This window comes from Vulpes vulpes, chromosome X (assembly GCF_048418805.1).
Source record: "Vulpes vulpes isolate BD-2025 chromosome X, VulVul3, whole genome shotgun sequence".
NCBI classification, from domain to species: Eukaryota; Metazoa; Chordata; class Mammalia; order Carnivora; family Canidae; genus Vulpes; species Vulpes vulpes.
This window is the reverse complement of record NC_132796.1, coordinates 11,980,844-12,001,525: the sequence shown is the minus strand read 5'-3', so window position 1 is coordinate 12,001,525 and position 20,682 is coordinate 11,980,844. Positions and strand designations below refer to the sequence as shown.

At 42.5% G+C, this 20,682-nt stretch overlaps 1 protein-coding gene across 12 annotated transcripts in view; it reads right to left on the bottom strand.

Annotated features, from left to right (window-relative positions):
• Positions 1–20,682, bottom strand: part of CA5B (carbonic anhydrase 5B) — a 131,751-nt gene that overhangs the window by 51,442 nt on the left and 59,627 nt on the right. For 3 of the 12 annotated variants that reach the window (XM_072743723.1, XM_072743726.1, XM_072743722.1), the window contains exon 7: positions 15,902–16,038. The exons of 8 other annotated variants lie outside the window; for them this stretch is intronic. In XM_072743723.1, coding sequence (XP_072599824.1) covers positions 15,902–15,994 — 93 coding nt within the window. In that variant the 5' untranslated portion in view covers positions 15,995–16,038. Of the gene's footprint in view, positions 1–7,676; positions 7,833–15,901; positions 16,039–20,682 lie in introns of those variants that run through there. One more of the 12 variants, XM_025997542.2, reaches the window with a different exon arrangement.

Below are 20,682 nucleotides of genomic sequence, written 5' to 3'. Positions count from 1 at the left end.
ACCTCCCCTCTCTGTATAACTTTGAAGCAAATGGCAGACATCTTAGAAACCTGTCCACAATTATTTTCCATAGGAAAGTATCTCCAAATTAATTTATAGTTTCTTCTCCATAAAAATCATCTGTAGGAATTAGCTTCTGGTGATAGTTTATGGACAGAATATGAAAACTATCAATTTTCCAAAATTAAAAATATCACAAAAGCCCTGTAACCCAACACTTCGTCAGTGTCCACCTACCCCTTCATGTAATCATTTCACTTTTCTCTTGATATCTCCACCCTAATCTTGGATGAGAGCTGGTATCAAGAACTGTATGCTTCTTTCTAGTCTTGTAAGACTAACTTATAAGACTTATAAATTATTGTGTAACTTATCATTTCAGATCAGCAGAGTAAAAGGATTACATGAACTGAAATATCTAAGAGGAAGGTGTAATGTACACCTTTCATCTTATGCAACAAAGAATCCAGAAACAGAGGAGCAGGAGAAACATGTGTTTAGTAACACAGTACAAGAGGTGACTGCAAATGGTGTAAGGGTTAAGAAAGCTCCCAGAAAGAACTGGTAAGTGTTGTGTAAAGGAAAGTTATTATTATTCAAATTGAGTTTGCTAGAATGCTCCCCTTGCTATAAAAGGAAATAGTAAGAAAATAGAAGGCAGTTTGGGATGATTTTTAATTTCATGTTTTTCGTTTTCTTTCTGAGACAATACCATCAAACAATTCCAACTACACAGTTTTCTCTCTGATAAAATCAATTTGACAATAAATTGAAATTTTAAAAATTGCTAAGAGGCATGGGGAAACCGTGCCTGAATTCTGTGCTTCTTTCCGTTGACTTGTGTTCCTGAATTGAAGCAAAAATGAGCGATTATCTCATGCAAAGCACTGGGCTGGGTGAAGATGGAAAAAGTCATGTTTTCTCCTCTACCCCACAAGCTTGGCTGGGTGAAGATGGAAAAAGTCATGTTTTCTCCTCTACCCCACAAGCTTGCAATCTATTAAAACAAAGTTACTAAACAAGTAACCTTTCTTGGTTTTTTAGTTATTTTTTTATCGTGTAGTAAAATATGCATAATATTCATCATTTTAACCTTTTTCAAGCATACAATTCGGTGGCATGAAATACATTCATGATGTTGTGTGACCCTCACCAGTATCTATACCTCAAACTTTTTCATCATCCTCAACATAAACTCTATACCTGGTCAACAAAAACTCCCCATTCCTCCCCACTCTCCAGGCCCCAGCAACCTCTGTTCTACTTCTGAGTCTATGTATTTGCCTATTCTAGATAGTTTAAGTGGACTCATACAATATTTTCCCTCCGAGTCTGGCTTATTGCACTTAGCATAATTAAACAAATACTTCTTAAAGGCCAGATGCGATGACAGCTCTGACTTAATTCAGTAAGAACATAGAGGGCAGAGGCTCTAAGTTTCAGGAGGGTGGGGAGCATCTGAACCATGTGTTACAGGAGACAATTTTAACAGGAGGGAGAGGTAGAGAGGGGGTGTGTGTATGAGTAATGTCAGGGATTATGAGGACATTTCCAGAGGCAGGGGTATTTAGAAGTCTTAAGAGGGTAATTAGCATTGAAATGGACAGGACCTTGGTTTTATTCAGTAATCCCAGTGTTAGAGGGAAGTTGGCCAACATGTGGAAAAGACTCCTTTATGTTTACAATCTAGATAGAAAAAGAGACATAGTAACTCCCAGGAAGACAATAATAAGTACAGGGATACTCAAAAGAAGGGACTTGCTCTTTTGTCCTTCAAAAGAAACATTGTAATAAAACACAGCAGAAGGCATGCTTAACTGCCAAGGGAGTTGTACAGACAAGTGGCCACGTGCGTGGCCCTGTGTAAGGGCCTGTATGGGCATCTGAGGCACGTAAGCATGGTGCCAGAGAAGTCTGGGTGAGTGATCCTTGGTCAAGCTCCACAGAGCCAGAGCTGTGGTCATGCCTTGGGGGAATGCCTTGCACTCTGCAGTCATGCTGTCTGTGCACAATGCTGGGGCTGGTGGCTGATGACACCTGGCCCAGAGAAACTGTCTCCTGCCTCTCTAGGGCTAGAGGTACACAAAAGCTCCAGAGTGCCTGCTATCACCTCGCCCTCTCCTTCATCCTCCTTTACAAAATCCACTCAGTGGTGGGTTGCATGTAGTGGTATGGAAATCTGAACCTCTGTCTGTCTCCTAAGAATGCTGCTGACCTCGCTGCAGTGGACACAGACACTGAAGATAACTTTTTGTGTGTTTAGACAAAAAGAAAAAATCCTGTTTTGTAACAAAGCCAAGTGTATCTGAGCTTCCCACTATCCAAAGTCTGTCAGGAATATGTGCTAAGGCACTAGCCACACAGATGCCCAGATGACACACAGTTGAAGGTAGAACTGGATGGGGATTTGAGATGAACTTGAAGAATAGCAATTTCCTAGAGACTGGAACACCCTCAGGTATTATTCCATATATACAGGACAGTTTCTGACAACTCCATGTCAAACACAGGATGGAACGGAGTACGCAGAATGGAGCTGGGAAGTCAGTGACAAGATTCCTTCAACCATCCCTCGTTCAATCCATCACTCTTTTATCATTTCATTCACCAGGACATCAATCAAACATCTATTAAATGCCAGACACTGGGGCAGCCTGGGTGGCTCAGCGGTTTGGCGCCGCCTTTAGCCCGGGGTGTGATCCTGGAGACCCGGGATCGAGTCCTGAGTCGGGCTCCCCACATGGAGCCTGCTTCTCCCTCTGCCTGTGTCTCTGCCTCTCTCTCTCTCTCTCTCTGTGTGTCTCTATGAATAAATAAATAAAATCTTAAAAAAAATGCCAGGCACTGTCCTAGGATCATTGGGGGAATAAAACAAAGTTCCTACCCTTGTGGAACTTACATTCTAGTAGGGGGAGGCCAACAATAAACAGCAACGTAATATATTAAGTCAGTTGCACAGACAATTGAATTAAGTAGAGTAGGGTAAGGTAAATTTGGAGTGCCACTGGGAAAGGAGTGTTGCATTTAAAATAAACTGCTCCGGATCCCTGGGTGGCTCAGAGGTTTAGCGCCTGCCTTCGGCCCAGAGCATGATCCTGGAGTCCCGGGATGGAGTCCCACATTGGGCTCCCTGCATGGAGCCTGCTTCTCCCTCTGCCTCTGTCTCTGCCTCTCTCTCTGTGTCTCTCATGAATAAATAAAATATTTAAAAAATATATAATATAATAAACTGCTCAAAGGAGGCCTTATTGAAAATTGGGCAAAAGATTGAAGAAAATGAAGGAATTAGTAATAGGGCTATCAGCAGGAAGGATACTCCAGGAAGAGGGAATTGCCTGTGCAAAGACTGAAGTGGGGACGTGTCTGGCACATACAAAGGGATAGTAAGGCGGCCAGCATGGCAGGAATAGTGTACTAGGAGGAGGGTAGTAGGAGATAAAGTGGAGAGGTAATGCATGCCAGATCGTATAGATTTCTAGGCCACTGTAAAGGGTTTTTTTCTCTAACTCAGGATTTCTCAATCTTGACATTATTGACATTTGACCAGGTAACTCTGTTTTGAAGTTTCTCTATACATTGTAGGGTGTTGAGCAGCATCCCTGGCCTCTACCCATTAGATGCCAGTGAGTGGCACCCTCCCTCCAATTGTGACAACCAAAAATGTCTCCAAACACTGCAGATGTGCCTTGGGAAAGGTGAATCACCTCTAATTGGAAACCACTGCTCTCGGTGAAATGGGGACACAGTGCAGTTTTGGGAGCACAAAAGGGGCACCATCTGATTTATTTTTTTAAAAGATCATTCAGGCTGCCCTACTGGAAATCAACTGGGATGGGAAGCAAGAAGGAAGCAGGGAGATCATTCAGGAAAATCCAGGGTCTTGGAACAAAGGATATCTGGGACGCCTGGGTGGCTGAGTGGTTGAGCTTCTACCTTCAGCTCAGGTCATGATCATGGGGTCCTGGGATCAGGTCCCACATTGGGCTCCCCCAAGGAGCCTATCTTCTTCTTCTGCCTATGTCTCTGCCTCTCTCTATATGTCTCTCATGAATAAATAAATAAAATCTTTAAAAAAAGAAAAGATGTCATAGTGGAGGTGGTGAGAAGTGCCTGGGTGTTGGCTATATCTTGGAGAGACTGCCAGTGAGATGAGAAAGAAAGGAGTCAAGGATGGCTAGAAGATTCTCGACCTAATCAACTGGTAGGATGGGGTTGCCATGAACCAAGAGGAGGACCACAGTGTGCAGTAAAGGTTTTGGGTGGGACATCAGTAGCTCAGATTTGGGCATGTGGGGCAGCCCAGGTGGCTCAGTGGTTTAGCGCTGCCTACAGCCCAGGATGTGATCCTGGAGACCTGGGATCGAGTCCCACGTTGGGCTCCCTGCATGGAGACTGCTTCTCCCTCTGCCTGTCTCTGCCTCTCTCTTTCTCTCTCTGTGTCTCTCATGAATGAATAGACGGAATCTTAATTTAAAAAAAAAGATTTGGGCATGTGAGTTTGAGATGAAATTCCAGTAATCCAAGTGAGACAATATGAAACTGACCCAGGAGAATAACAGTAGTAATGCACCACAGATCTTTGTATTCAAGAGATTACCATTTTGGTGAAAAACACAAGATTTGGCACTCAACCAGAAGAGAGAAAAGGGAGGAAAGTGAAGAAGGCCCTGTGACTTTATGAATGGATGATGCTGGTGGTAGAATGAGGATGAATGCCTGAAGAGAGAAACAAGCTGGCAAAAGGAGCAAGTGGGAAGGAAAAGATGACAGTCTTTCTGCTAATCCTATGGATTTGAGGTCCAAGGGGGCAGTGAGAGGAAAAGTCTAGAAGACTTGCCAGGGCAGCTATGCTGCTCAGGAGAGATCACGAGGCTAGAGAGAGAAGGAAAATCCCCACCTCTTCCCCAAGGAGTAGCAGGTGTATAGAGGGAGACTGACAAAATGGAGTAAGGCGGCCAAGAGACAGAAGGAGCAGTCAAAGACAATCAAGGAAGGAATAGAGCATGGAAGGTCAGCGGTGAGGAAGGTTCGAGGAAAATCCAAATAAACAGAAACTCAATTTAGCTAATGCTAGGCTATAATACCTATAGCCAGACATGAGGTTATTTACACTAAAGCCTAATGCCAATCCACTCTGTTACATTAAAATTATAATTTATTGGTAGGTGGTTATTTAAATGTACCTATGGATCTCATAAAACCTAAGCTTGTAAAACCACAAATAATATTTACCAAACATTATCCATAACAATGAACTACTAGCATACATTACAAGATTTCACAGAAAATTTCCTTACTTAAGTTTGTTTTTAAGATGGGACCGTAGCCTGGATGGGTCTTATGAGTGCTAAGCCTTTTGTACTGTATGCCTCTGCTATCATTGATTATTTATATATGTCCTTGGCTTTTACTAACATGTCCTTTATCTGCTGTTTTGCAGACTTAGAAATGTGTGAAAAAAGAAAAATTCTAAAAGCCTTTAAAGAATCATTCATAAATTATGTATTCATTAAATGACAGATGGAGCTGAGCATTGAACAACACAGCTGCACTTACTTATATGTGGGTTTTTCCCCCAATTAATACAGTATAGTATAGTACTGTAAATGTATTTTCTCTTCCCATGATTTTCTTTATTTTTTTTAAGAGTTTATTTATTTATTCATGAGAGACACAGAGAGAGAGAGAGGCAGAGACACAGGCAGAGGGAGAAGCAGGCTCCATGCAGGGAGCCCGACGTGGGACTCGATCCTGAGTCTCCAGGATCACACCCCGGGCTGAAGGCAGCGCTAAACTGCCGAGCCACCCGGGCTGCCCTTCCCATGATTTTCTTAATCATATTTTCTTTTCTCTCGCTTACTGTATTGTAAGAATATAGTATATAATACATATAACATACAAAATAGGTGATAACTGATTGTTATTGGTAAGGTTTTTGATCAACAGCAGGCTATTAGTAGTTATGTTTTGGGGGAATCAGGTTTTAGGTAGAGTTTCAACTAGGCAGGGGGTCAGTGCCCCTAATCCTGTGCTGTTCAAGGGTCAACTGTAGTTTGCACTCTGCCCAATTAAACCATTTCTATGTATGCAAAACAGATGGGAAAAAAGTAGTCTAACCAAAGGTTACAATCACATTGAAAAAAATTCTTTGATTCTCATCAGACTGTCCATTTTCTCACCTCCTGAGCTCAAAGGAAGCCAGTCTTTTGCAATGCCCTGAAATGTAAACGAGAGGTTATGCTGTCAGGTCCCAACTCAGAAAGTTGAGCTTCTTCCTCTCACCTACTTCTTCACCAAGACCATGATCCCAATCTGGGGTTGCCAGAGGTTTCAAAATACATTTGTAGTAACTGTTTTGTGTGCTGCAACTAAGTGCCCCAGTGCTGCCAGTGAGATGAAATGAATTTTCCTCCTCCCACCAGATTTCCAAAATATTCAAGTTCACTCATTCACTCACAATTCACTCAATCTTTATTGAGTCCCAGTGGTGAGTGGTCACAACGTTTTGCCTGGCTCCAGGGAGAACAGGGCAGGCGTGTACAGGCCCAGAGAATGATGATCCTGGCCTTTCAGGGAATTTCAATGCTGGTTCTGACAATAAAAATTATCTGAGAAAGGCCCCAGGTAGCGGAAAGTTTTTCCAACATATCCATGAACAGGGACCATTTTGACTGGTGTGCAGAGGCAGATAAGGGGTAGGGTCTGGTGCAGCTTCCTTCATGAGGGAAATCTGGCTACTCCACACTTATTGCAGCAAGGTTTTTAATAGGAGAGAGGACATGGCCAGATTAGCAGTAAAGGACGAAGAAGGAGAAGCAGAAAGCAGCGTAGTTTTCAGTGGTTAGGAGAGAACAGGTTCTAACCCAGTTAAGGTGTACACATTAACTTCTTGTATTTCTCAAACTTTCCCTGGGAAAATACAGAAGAGGGGAGGGCACTTACATTCATATTAAGGAGCTGCCACCAGTCTTAAGGTAGTAGCATTTAATACCGAATTCCACAAAGACTCTTAACTATCAAAAATGTACTTCAGAGGTTCTCCTTCAGTTCTGGGGCGGGGCACAGAACAAAAAGGCCAGAAGTAATTGCGGAATAGAAAAGGCTCAGATTTGTCCACGTGACATAGCTGTGATGCTGCTCCCCTGGCTTGGAGGTGGCTGTGACTCTGTCCCTAGACCCTGGTACAGTCGGGGGCGGGGGATGGGGGGAATACAATCCAGAGCCAAGTTAGTCCCAGCTTGTCGCGCCTCGGTTGTTGTAGCCGAACTGCAGTATCCGATTTTGTAGCCCTTACTCCTGTGTCCAGAGGACTGGACTTTCTTGAGTTAATTCACATCCAACCACTCCTGGTAACACCCCCTCTTAGGGAAGTGCCCTCACGCACGGGACACCCCCCCCCCCGCCAAATTCCCTCAGACAGCTGTTCTCCGACAAGTGCAATGGCACCCTAAGGAAGGTGCAGCCACCCGGTGGGTGACTCCCCCAGTAGAAGGGGGTTGCGGGGCGGGGTGGGGGAGAGCGACGCCGCGCCGAGACCCCCGCAACACTCGCAGGACCAACAGCTGTGCGCTCAGGCCTGGCGGGGCGAGGCGGCGGGGTGTGAGGACGGTCCCGGCCCTCCCTGAGCCCGCTTGTCCCCGCTGTGGCCGCCACCCCAGTCGGCCACCGGCCCTTACCTTAGCGTTTCGCCGGAGCGCGAACCTCGGCAGCTAGCTGGAGCCCGGGACCCGCCGCAACTGCGCGGGGCCATCATAGCCACGCCCCGTCTTCACGCCCCACAGCCCAGGCCACGCCCCTCCCCTCCAGGCCTCCCCTCTTGGGGCCGGGACCACGCCCCCTCGCGTCCTTTCGCACCGCCCTGGCCACGCCCCTCCAGGCCCAGCGGTCCGCGGCCGCGGCCGGGCCGCGCCCCTCCCGTCGCAGCCACGCCTCCTCGCCCGGGCCACGCCCCCGGGCTCCTCTCCCCCCCCCCCCCCCCCCCCCCCCCCCCCCCCCCGGCCGGCTGGGCTTGCTCCCGGGATCCCGGGTCGCGTGGGCGGCCTCCCTCGTCTCCCTCGTCTCTAGAGAAACCCTCCCGGGTCTGGGAACTGAGCGCCGGCGACATTTTGTCCGGTGAAATCAGACTGCAGGCTTAAGAGCCTCGTCTAGAGAATGACTTTCCTCGGGTTTCTCCCATTTCCAAACATCAATACTGAAGGTAGTACTGAGAGCAGGTGGCTCAGGAGGGAAACACAAACATTGGACGACTCCCACAACTGTGTCCCTTCCTGTTGTTTTCATGACCGCTTTACCCGGGTTTCTTGCGGCCAGTTTCCATGTCTGATCTCGAATTTGGAGCTGCTCCTTCCAGGCACTTTTCACATCCTCTAAACCAGAACGATGGACCAATGTTCCTTCTAGTCCCTCAGCCAACCTTAAGTGCTACACAGAAGAGTGGAGCAAACACAACTCCTCTATTTTCTGATACCTCCTTCAGAGGCCCTGGCTTGAGCACCCAGTGAGCTCTGGCTGTCGCTGGCCTGTGGAAACACCGCCACACTGACACTGAAACTCTGGTTGCAGCCCTGTGTGCACCCTGACATCACTCTGCTAGCCTTATTCTCTCCACTTACAACTCTAGGTTCACAAGAGAAATATGAAGGTTATAACCAGCTTTTCCACCCCTGTGCAGAAATCTCTGATTCACTCATTCATTCATTCAAATCCTATTTTTTGAGTACATGCTCCCCTAATAAAGAAGATAACCTTCAAGGAGCTTATAGTCTAAAGTTGTCCCAAGTTGGGTTTGGATGTGACAAGAAATGATGAGAAAGAGAAGGTGTAGCAAGGGATTGATAGGTGCAAAAGCATTTGGTAAGCACATGTCTTCCTGATTTGATTCATAGGAACTTTTTTGGGTAGCAAACATAGGAAGTCAGTTTTATAGGACTTAGTACACTTCTTCACACTATAAATTCCCAATAAATATTCACTGAATACTTAACCCTTTTCACATGTGTGGAAACATAACATTTCTTTGCTCTCAGCAGTAAGATTTGCTACATTTATTTCTTCATATGCCAGGGATACATATTTTATGATAGCATAGTTAGTCACTTTTTCTTTTCTTTCCACTCCATTCTATTTCTGGCTTGAAGATAGTGGAAATATTTAAAATGCTGCGCTACAAAGAACACAGAGAAAAGAACAACTTTTAACAGAACAGTCTTATTAAGGTCATCCAGACCCTAAGAACCCTGCCTCATTTATAAAATGTTTCAACTGTCACTCATTTTTGCCTAAAAAAATGAACTCACCGAAATTGGCTCAAATACAGCCTGTATAAACTACTGAGCTGATTTCTATAGTGCGTTCTACATCACCTTCCTCCACAAATAATCTGAGGCAGCTTATTAAAATATTGACATTACTGGATAAAACAAATAGATGAAGGAGCCAGGGAAAGGGGAACTTAATGTAAGGAAAATAAAGCAGCCAACGATATAAGATTAGCCTTTCAGTATACAGGCCACCAGATCCAGAACAGTTGTTTAATTTGGGACAAATATTTGCCCCTAAGCTTTTGAACAGCATCAGAAACGAGGAAATACCGAACGTTTTAAGGTTTTCCAGTGTTCTTAAGATAAAATCAATCTTTTAGATATTTTTAGAAACACATCTTTTTTCTTGAATTTTAGCCCTGAGAAAAATCCTGTTTTCTCATATAGAGAGGATGTAGTGAGCTAAGTGGGAAATAAGTGTTGTGAGGAGTTAAACACAGGTCCTCTCAATGTAAGCTGTTGGCACAATCCCAAAGCACACGGTTTTAAATCAATTCTATGAGCCATCAAAACTTTTCTGTTTATCCAAGTACGCAGGCCAATAGATTTCAACTCATATGTCAAGTTTGAGGTGTTTGTCGGGGCTTCCTGAATAACTGTGTTGAGCTTTGTAGCTTTCTCTAGGATTGGAAGGAAAAAGTTCTGTGACTAATTAGCAAAGTCTGTCATGGCTGCGGGCTGGATGAGTGGCTGCATGCAAAAACCTATCTGACAGCTTCGATTTGCAGAAATAGAGGTCTCTGCATGCAGAACTTTTGTGTAGTAGTCACTCCGAGTCAACAATTCTCATTATAGGACTTTTGATAAATATCCAACAGTGGAGTTCGTTATCCTTTCTCTCTCTCTCTCTTTTTTTTTTTTTTAAGATTTTATTTATTTATTCATGAGAGACACAGAGAGGGAGAGAGAGGGGCAGAGACACAAACAGAGGGAGAAGCAGGCTCCATGTAGGGAGCCCGATGTGGGACTCGATCCCGGGACTCCAGGATCAGGCCCTGGGCCAAAGGCAGGAGCTAAACCACTGAGCCACCCAGGGATCCCTCGTTAGCCTTTCTCAATCTCTCCCACCCACACCAGTCTCCCCTGTTCTTCCCCGTCTCAGCGCATTTCCTTTGCTGTTCCCATCATTTGGACCACTCTTTTTTTTTTTTTTAATTTTTATTTATTTATGATAGTCACACAGAGAGAGAGAGAGGCAGAGACACAGGCAGAGGGAGAAGCAGGCTCCATGCACCGGGAGCCCGACGTGGGATTCGATCCCGGGTCCCCAGGATCGCGCCCTGGGCCAAAGGCAGGCGCCAAACTGCTGCACCACCCAGGGATCCCTGGACCACTCTTTACTAGATTTATATGACTGGTTTTTTCTCAACATTCAGCTGTCAGCTAAAAGGTTGTCCCTTTAGAGCTGTCTTTCCCGACAACCAAATTTGAAGTTGTATCCAGAGCCTCTCCATCTGCACTGAACGTGAGGGTCACCTGGAGATCCTGTTACAATGCATATCTGACTCTGATTCTGGAGTGTGACCTGAGATTGTGCATTTCAAGCAATTGCTCTGGAGATGCAAACCTGATGTTCCACAAAACACGCTTTAAGTAGCCGCCCCATTTCTCTATCTCTGTTATATTATCGGTTTCATTTTCCTCATGGGGTGTCTCACAACGTGCAACTATTTATTTTCTGGTTTGTATATTGGATTGTTTGTGGGTTGGTTGTTTACTAAATGTAAATTCCCTAAGAGCTGGGACTTGGACCAGTTTGTTCAACACTGTATTCCCAGCACTTAACACAGTACTGGCCCACTGGTAGGGGCTCCGTAAATATCGGTGAATAAGTGATGTTCAAGGTTCATCCATTTCTTCATCTCTTCAGTTCCTGCTTATTGAATACTTAACTGCTCATTTACATACCAGGAAATAGACTATAAAGGAAAAATGGCAGTGCTCCTCAAGTTCCAGTTCAGGAACTGCTAGTTACTGGCCCAAGCGGAAATAAGAAACTTGAACCAGAATGTAAATCTGATATGTCATTAAACACAGTGCTCAGTTAAGAGGGCTTTTTTTTCATGGCAAGGCTTTCTTGATGACAGAAGCAACGAGTTGCTTTTCCTCCCAGAGCAAGAAACTCTGGGGAGAAGGAAAGATTTTAAGCGATAACAGAGAATGATGGGAGAGACAAAGAATTTGGGGAGACCAGGTGTGATGCTTAATTTTCTGTTTCAACTTGGTCAGGCCATAATGTTTAGATATTCTGTCAACATTATTCTAGATGTTACTATTAAAGTTTTTTTTTTTTTTTCCGGGGCCTGGGGTGGGGGGGGGATGAGATTAACATTTGAATTGGTAGACTTTGAGTACAGCAGATTACTCTTCATATTGTGAGTGAGCCCCCAACCAATCAATTGAGAGCCTTAATAGAACAAAGCCTGACCTCCTCTGGAGGAATTTTGCCAGCCAACTGTTTGGACTCAATTCTACTCTGAGTCCCAGCCTGCAAGCTTACTGCAGATTTTGGACTTAACAACTCCATTATCATTTGACCCAATTCCTTAAAAGCAATCTTCCTGTCTGTCTGTCTCTCTCTCTATATACATATCTTGTTTATTTAGTTTTTCTGCAAAACTCTAATACACAAGCTATTACAGAAAAGACTGAGAGCTGGCCCCTTCACCTTGGCCTTGGCACCTGAGCTCAGTCCTAGTCCACGGGATACTCCCTTGGCTTCTCCTCTGATCCTTCATGGCTATTCCCATTCCTCTTAAGTTATGCCTCTACTCTGGCTGACTGGACTTTTCTTACCCGAGCCTCTACCCATCCCTTCCCCCTGCCATACTCCTCCTTTTCCTAGTCAACCCTGGTGCTCCACCGTGGCCACCAAAGCCTGGTAAAGCTCCTAACATTCCATCTAGGCCATGTCCTTTTCCTTCTTATTGCCACAAGCTAGGCCCTCTGATCAAAGTGGTGACCACACAGCTACTACCAGAGCCATGAACCCTGCACATCTAAATAGAGATGCCCACTACCAAGGCACCACAAAGAACCTTGGGAAACATACAATTAAAACAAAAAATATGGGGCACCTGGGTGGCTCAGTCCATTAAGCATCTGCCTTGGGCTCAGGTCATGATGTCAGGGGCCTGGGATCTGTTCAGCGTGGAGTCTGCTTCTCCCTCTCCCTCTCCTTCTATGCCCTCCCTCCCTCTCTCTCAAATAATTAAAATCTTTATTAGGAAAACAGATAATACATGAAACAGAGAATTGTCATTAAGAACAGAAATATGGGGATCCCTGGGTGGTGCAGCGGTTTGGCGCCTGCCTTTGGCCCAGGGCGCGATCCTGGAGACCCGGGATCAAATCCCACATCGGGCTCCCGGTGCATGGAGCCTGCTTCTCCCACTGCCTGTGTCTCTGCCTCTCTCTCTCTCTCTGTGACTATCATAAATAAATTTAAAAAAATTTTTTTAAAAAGAACAGAAATATGTGAGATGCAGGCATTTTGAAAGAGAGAAGGAATTGTGGGAAAAACAAGGTCTGTGGGAGAGACTGAGAATTCACCCTTTGTGCTTGCCTGTCTTTTCTGCTTTGCCACCTTTGTTCCTCCATGACTACCATGCCTCCACCCGGCTGCCCACTTTTCCCACCCACTTTTCCCACTATGGCCATTCCTCAGATGGTTCCATGCCACCTTGCTCTCCATTCACAGCTACTCTGTGCTGCATCATTGCCATGCTTCCTGCCTAGGACCCACAGATAATTATAGGAAACATCAAATTAGAAGAGAATTCTGGGAGAGAAAGACAGTTGTTGGAGAGAATGAAGCATTTTGGGAGAGAACAGAGAATTCTGGGCAAAAACAGAATTGTGGGGAGACCTCTAGATGGCATAATTGTTGAAGAGCATGGAAGACTGGGAGAAAACAATCATGAGAGACATGAAGGATTGGGAAGAACATGGAGGATGGTTGTGGGAGACAACAAGAATTGTGGGAGAGACAGGAATTGTGGGAAAAACAAGGTATTTTGTGGGGGGGAAAACAAACAATTCACCTCCTCCTGAAGTACTCATACCCTTACCCATGCCTCTCCTGCAAGACCACCCCTAACCTTCTGGCCATGCCCTCACACTATGACTCATGCCCTCTTTCCTAGGTTATGCAAATTTTACTCCTTCATGACCACACACCTCTATTGGGCAGGCCTCCTATGTTGGTAGGGACTCCGTAAATATCGGTGAATAAGTGATGTTCAAGGTTCATTGATTTCTTCATCTCTGATGCTTAATTTTATGTTCTTGTTCTTCTACCCAACTGTCCTGTATGGGCCATGCCTTTCATCTTCTGGCCATGCCTGTCTGAGTCATATCCCACCCTCCTAAGCCACGCTACTTCCAGCACCACAATGCCTTTCTTGCTGGGGCCACATGCAGTTGTTGTCCATGATCACACCCCTGTGCTATCATAGTTGTGCCTCTTACCTGCATGCTGATAAGAATTGTAGGAAAGAACAACCAATGGATGGGTCAGTAAAGAAATTTAAAAAGTTAAAAATATTTTGAGACAAAAAAATATTTTGAGATAAATGAGAATAGAAATACAACATGCCAAAATTTACGGGATGCAGCAAAAGCAGTTCTAAGAGGGAAGTTCATTTATTTATTTATTTTTAAATATTTTATTTATTTATTCATGAGAGACACAGAGAAAGGCAGAGATATAGGCAGAGGGAGAAGCAGGCTACATGGGGGGAGCCCGACGTGGGACTCGATCCTAGGACTCCAGGATCACGGCCTGAGCTGAAGGCAGACACTTAATTGCTGAGCCACCCACGCATTCCTAGAGGGAAGTTTAGACTGATAGATACCAACATTAAAAAATAAGAAAAATCTCAAACACCCTAACTTTATACCTCACAGAACTAGAAAAAGAACAACAAATGAAGTCCAAATTTAATAGAAGGAAAGACAAAGAGAGAAGAAATAAATGAAACAGAGACTAACAAGACGATAGAAAAGATAAATAAAACTAAGAGCTGGCACATTGAAATGATAAATTGACAACTGAGGTAGACTCACCAAGAAAAGATGAGAGGGCTCAAGTAAATAAAATCAGAAATGAGAGAGGAAAAAAAAAAAAAAGAAATGAGAGAGGAGACAACACAACTGATACAATAGAAATACAATGAAAAAAATAAAATAAAAAAATAAAAAGAAATACAATGGATCATAAGAGACTACTATGAACAATTACATGTCAACAATTTGGACAACCTAGAATAAATGGATCAATTCCTAGAAACACCCAATCTTCCAAGACTGATGAAGAAACAGGAAATCTGAACAGATGGACTACTAGTGAGGAGACCGATTCAGTAAACAAAAGCCACCTCAAAGACAAAAGTCCAGGACTAGATGGCTTCACTGGTGAATTTTATCAAATATTCAAAGAAGAATTAATATCTATCCTTCTTAAATTCTTCCAAAGTATTGAAGAGGAGGGAAACTTGCAAACTCATTTTACAAAGCCAGTATTACCCTGATACCAAAACCAGACAAGGACATCACAAGAAAAGAAAATTACAGGCCAGTATTTCTGATGAACATAGATGCAAAAATTCTCAATGAAATTTAGCAAACCAAGTTCAACAGTACACTAAAAAATTATACACCATGATCAAGTGGGATTTATTCCAGGTATGCAAGGATGATTCAATATCCACAAATCAACATGATATACCACATTAACAAAATGAATAAAAATCACACGATCATCTCAATTGAAGCAAAAAAAAAAAAAAACAACACAAAATTCAGCATCCATTTATGATAAAAACTTGCAACAAAGTGGGTATAGAAGGAACATACTTCAACGTGATAAAAACCATATTTGACAAGCCCACAGCTAACATCATACTTAATGGTGAAAAACTGAAAGCTTTTCCTCTAAGATCAGGAACAAGACAAGGATGCCCACTCTCACCACTTTTATTCAACATCATATTGGAGATCCTAGCCAGAACTATTAGGCAAGAAAATGAAATAAAAGGCATCCAAATTAGAAAGAAACAATTAAAACTATCTGTTTGCAGATGGCATTTTATATGAAAGCTGTAAAGACTCTACCAAGGGGCAGCCCAGGTGGCTCAGCGGTTTAGCACTGCCTTCAGCCCAGAGCATGATCCTGGAGACCTGGGATTGAGTCCCACATCAGGCTCCCTGCATGGAGCCTGCTTCTCCCTCTGCCTGTGTTTCTGCCTCTCTCTTTCTCTGTGTCTCTCATGAATAAATAAATAAAATCTTTTTTAAAAATGCAAAAAAGACTCTACCAAGAAACTGGTAGAGTTAGTCAATGAATTCAGTAAAGTTGCAGGATACAAAATCAGTATACAAAAATCTGTTACATTTTTATACATTAATAATGAACAATCAGAAAGAGAAATTTAAAAAAACAATCCAATTCATAATTATATCAAAAAGAATAAAATACCTAGGAATAAATTTAACCAAGGAAGTAAAACACCTATACATGGAAAACTGTAAGATTGATGAAAGTAACAGAAGAAGACACAAATAAATAAAAAGAAGGGCACCTGGATGGCACAGCCAGTTAAGCATCCAACTCTTGGTTTTGGCTCAAGTTGTGATCTCAGAGTCATGAGATCAAGCCCCACGTCAGGCTTCATGCTCAGTGTGGAGTCTGCTTTGAACTCTCTCCCACTCCCTATGCCTATTTGGAAGAATTAATATTGTTATAAAGTCCATACTAAAAAAGCAATAAAGCAATCTATAGAGTCAATGCAGTCTCTATCAAGATTCCAATGGTGTTTTTTACAGAAATAGAACAAATAATCCTAAAATTTGTATTAAATCACAAAAAAAAACCAAATAGCCAATGCAACCTTAAGAACATAAAACAAAGCTGAAGACATCATATGTCCTGATTTCAAGCTATATTTACAAAGCTATAATAATTACAACAGTATGATATTGGCATAAAAACAGACACATAGATCAATGGAACAAAATAGAGAGCCAAGAAATAAACATACATGTATATGGCCAAATAATTTGTGACAAAGGAATCAAGAATATACAATGGGGAAAGGACAGTCTCTTTAATAAATGGTGTTGGGAAAACTGGACAGCCACATGCAAAAGAATGAAATTAGACTACTGTCTCATACCATTCCCCCAAATTCAAAATGGTTTAAAGACTGGAATGTAAGACCTGAAACCATAAAAGTTCTAGAAGAAAGCATAGATGGTAAGCTCCTTGACATTGGTCTTGAGAATGATTTTTTTTTTATCTGACTCCGAAAGCAAAGACAAGAAAAGCAAAAATAAATAAGTGGGACTGTATCAAACTAAAAAGCTTCTGTACAACAAAGGAAACCATCAACCAAATGTAAAGGCAACATACTGAATGGGAGAAAATATGTGCAAATCATAATCCGATAAGCAGCTATATACAAAATATATGTGAAGAACTCATACTATTCAATTGCAAAATAAACAAACAATTTGATTTAAAAGTGGACAGAGGATCTGAATAGACATTTTTCCAAAGAAGAGATACAAATGGCCAACAGGTACATGAAAAGATGCTCAACATCACTCATCATCAGGGAAATGCAAATCAAAACCAAAATGAGATATCACCTCATGCCTGTCAGAATGGCTATTATCAAAAAGACAAGAAATTTCAAGTATTGGTGAGGATAAGGAGAAAAGAGAACCCTTGTGCACTGTTGGTGGGGATATAAGTTGGCGTAATCGCTATGGAAAACTGTATAGAATTCCTCGAACAATTAGAAATAGAACTACCATATGATCCAGCAATTCCATTTCTGAGTGTTTATCCAAAGAAAACGAAAATACTAATTTTCAAAAAGATAAATGCACCCTCATGTTATCACAGCATTATGTACAACAGCCAAGTTAGGAAAAGAACTTAAGTGTCCACTGATGGGATGAATGGACAAAAAATTATGATACATACACACTCACACAAACACACACACAATGGAATACTATTTGACCACAAAAAAAGAATGAAATCCTGCCATTTGCACACATGGACCTTGAGGGCATTATGCTAAGTCATATAGAGGAAGATAAATACTGTACGATCTCATATGGGGAATTTAAAGAAACAGACAAGTGAGCTCACAGATATAGAGAACAGACTGTTGTTTGAGGTGAGGGAATGGGGTCAATGGGTATAAGCTTCTAGGTATAAAAAAATCATGGAAATGTACTTGTGGTGACTATAGTTAATAATACTGTATTGCATATATGAAAGTTGTTATGAGAGTAGATCTTTAAAGTCCTTAGTCTAAAAAAAAATAAAGTCCTTATTCTAAGAAAAAAATTTTATAACTATGTATGGGGGTAAATGTTAACTACCTATTGTGGTGATCATTTTGCACTATATACAATTTTTTAATGTTTTATATTATTTTATTTTTATTTATTTATTTTTTAAAGATTTTATTTATTCATGAGAGACACAGAGACAGGCAGAGTCATAGGAAGAGGGAGAAGCAGGCTCCCTGCAGGGAGCTCAATGCAGGACTCGATCCCAGGACCCTGGGATCATGACCCTGAGCCAAAGGCAGATGCTCAAACACTGAGCCCCCAGGTGTCCCCATATATACAAATATTAAATCATTATGTTGTACTCCTCAAACTAATATGTTATATGTCAATTATACCTCAATAAAAAAAGATGGTTAAAAAACAGGAATTGCAGGAGAGACATGGAATTAAACAGAAATGTGGGAGAAACAAGAATTATGAGGGAGAAAGAAGCAGTATGGGAAAGAATGAAGCATTGTAGGGGAGAATGGAAGCCTGAAATTGTCCCAAGTTGGGTTTTGAAGATAAGAAATGACTGGAGAGTAAAGGAAGGTGTGTTATGGGAGTTGATAGGTGGAAAAGGACTTGGTAATGCTAACGTTATTTTGTATTTGTATTTTGTATACTGGGACTCACAAACTGGATGATGCTCCAGTGGCCTGGCCCACAGCACAAATCTAAACCTAAGTCAGCCTGCACTTATGGGAAATATCTGCCAGGGTGACCATGCCAGTCACGATCCTTCAGCTCTGTTTTAGCAAGCCTACCTTACTCTAGAAAATAGGACCCGCCAGCCTTATAAAGAAATCCTTGGCTTCCTAGCCAATTGTGCTCTGTTCCAGGGCTGCCCCTACTAATGCTCTATGAAACTCCTCTTGCCTGAAATCCATGGGGAAAAATGCTCCCCTGCTTGTGAGGCACTATACTCCCTAATCCATGCATTGTTTTCCCTTGAATAAAGGACATCAAACTTGTTACTAAATTGTGTTATTTTTGTCATTTGACAATAACGACAGGCCTACTTAATCTGATTAGCAGGAACATTTGGGGCAGAAAAACATAGGAAGCCACTTTAGTCATATTTACTAGGGCTCCTTTCTCGATGAATTCTCAATAAATCTTCACTGAATGTATATCCCTTTTTTAAAAAAAAGATTTTGTTTATTCACGAGAGACACACACACACGGGGAGAGAGAGAGAGAGAGAGAGGCAGGCAGAGAGGCAGAGACACAGGCAGAGGGAGAAGCAGGCTCCATGCAGGGAGCCTGATGTGGGACTCAATCCCAGGACTCCAGGATCAGGCCCTGGGCCAAAGGCGGCGCTAAACCGCTGAGCCCCCCTCACCCCCGCCTCCGCTACCCACTGAGTTGCTTTTTATGTAGTTAGCAAGAGATTACAAATGATCTGAGGCAACTTATGAAAATATGGACAATGCTAGAAAAACGAAATAGTTGAAGGAATCAAGGAAAGGGGAGCTGAAAAGAAAGAGAACAGTGCAGCTAGTGATAAGATGAGCAAGTAGACAAGCAGTTAGATCCTGAACCTCCCCCTTGTGAGCACAGAGGAAAACGTCCTTGTTAAAGGCAGGCCAGAGATTTGACTGTAAAACTGTGAATGCCCATTGAAAGAGAGAATGATAACCATTTTAAGGTTTTCCAGTGTTCATAACATAAAAGCTAGGGTTTTTCTTTGATTGATTTTGGGAAGTAAAGCTTTCTCAATTTTTAGTACCAAAAGAAATCCTGATTTCTCATAAAGATGATGTAGCGAGCTAAATGGGACATAGGTGTCATAAAGAATTGCACAGTTCCCCTTTCATGTAAATCATTGCTACAGTCACAAAGCACAATGCATGAAACCATATCCAAACTTTCCTGTTTAACTAAGTAAAGCACACAGGTCCTGAATGGTCTGGCCTAATCCATGGTACAATTTAGATTATTGTTCCCCAGGATGGCAAGTAGGTTTCAACCCAAATTTCAACTCTGATCCATTCATAGTAGCTGCCTGAGTAATGTCTGGGAAGTTTTGCAGCTGAAGGAAGGAAAGAAGAAGGAAAACATTTTGTGATTGATCAACACTATGGGATGAGTGAGTGGCTGCAAGCAACAACCAATCCAGTATCTCCGATTCATAGGAATAGAGGTCTTTACAGTCTTCCAGAAACATTTCTCATTAAAGAGCTTCTGCTAACTATTCACACAGAAGAAAGTATAAGATCATTGTCGCTGGCCAAAACTTAAGGGCAGAAGCTTTGAGATATTCATTTATATGCTTTCTACATCAACTAGGAGGAGGGTGGTTTAAGATTCTGTTATTAAAATGAGAGCTTCCAGCCAAAGTGGTACATGGTCTGATGCCCCCTCTCCCTCGTTATGAAGGTTGGCAAAGGAAGTACATCTGGACAGTGCTAACGACCTCTAGGTAAACTCCTGCAGGCAGCCCAATAGGCAATCAAAGACTGAATCCTACTTCGTGCAAGGCTGTAAGAATTTAGCCTAGAAAAGCAAGCATTATGTGTCCAGACCATGAAAAACTTTCTGGGTAACATCTAAGAAGCAGTGTAAATAATTAAACCTCTAGGAGAAAATATCAGAAGGCTCCGTACCATCTCGCTTTTACTACATAAACCTCATGATTTATTGGTCTTCATTCACAGGATGAGACACACACAGGCACTCATGCATTTCATTGAAGAAACTGTTTTTTAAATTCCCACTTTAAGAAGATGATGTTGGCAAAACTACACTTGGTTTGTCTATTTTTTGTTTCCAAGCAGCAGTGATTCATTTTCATTGAAGTAAGACAATGTTAGCCTACGACAAATAAGTCAAAGTTCATTATGGTTATGGCTGTAAAATTAGCCTACAAAACTTTTTTTTTCCTCAAAGATTTTTTTATTTATTCATGAGAGACATAGAGAGAGAGAGGCAGAGACACAGGCAGAGGGAGAAGCAGGCTCCATGCAGGGAGCCTGATGTTGGACTTGATCCTGGGTCTCCAGGATCACGC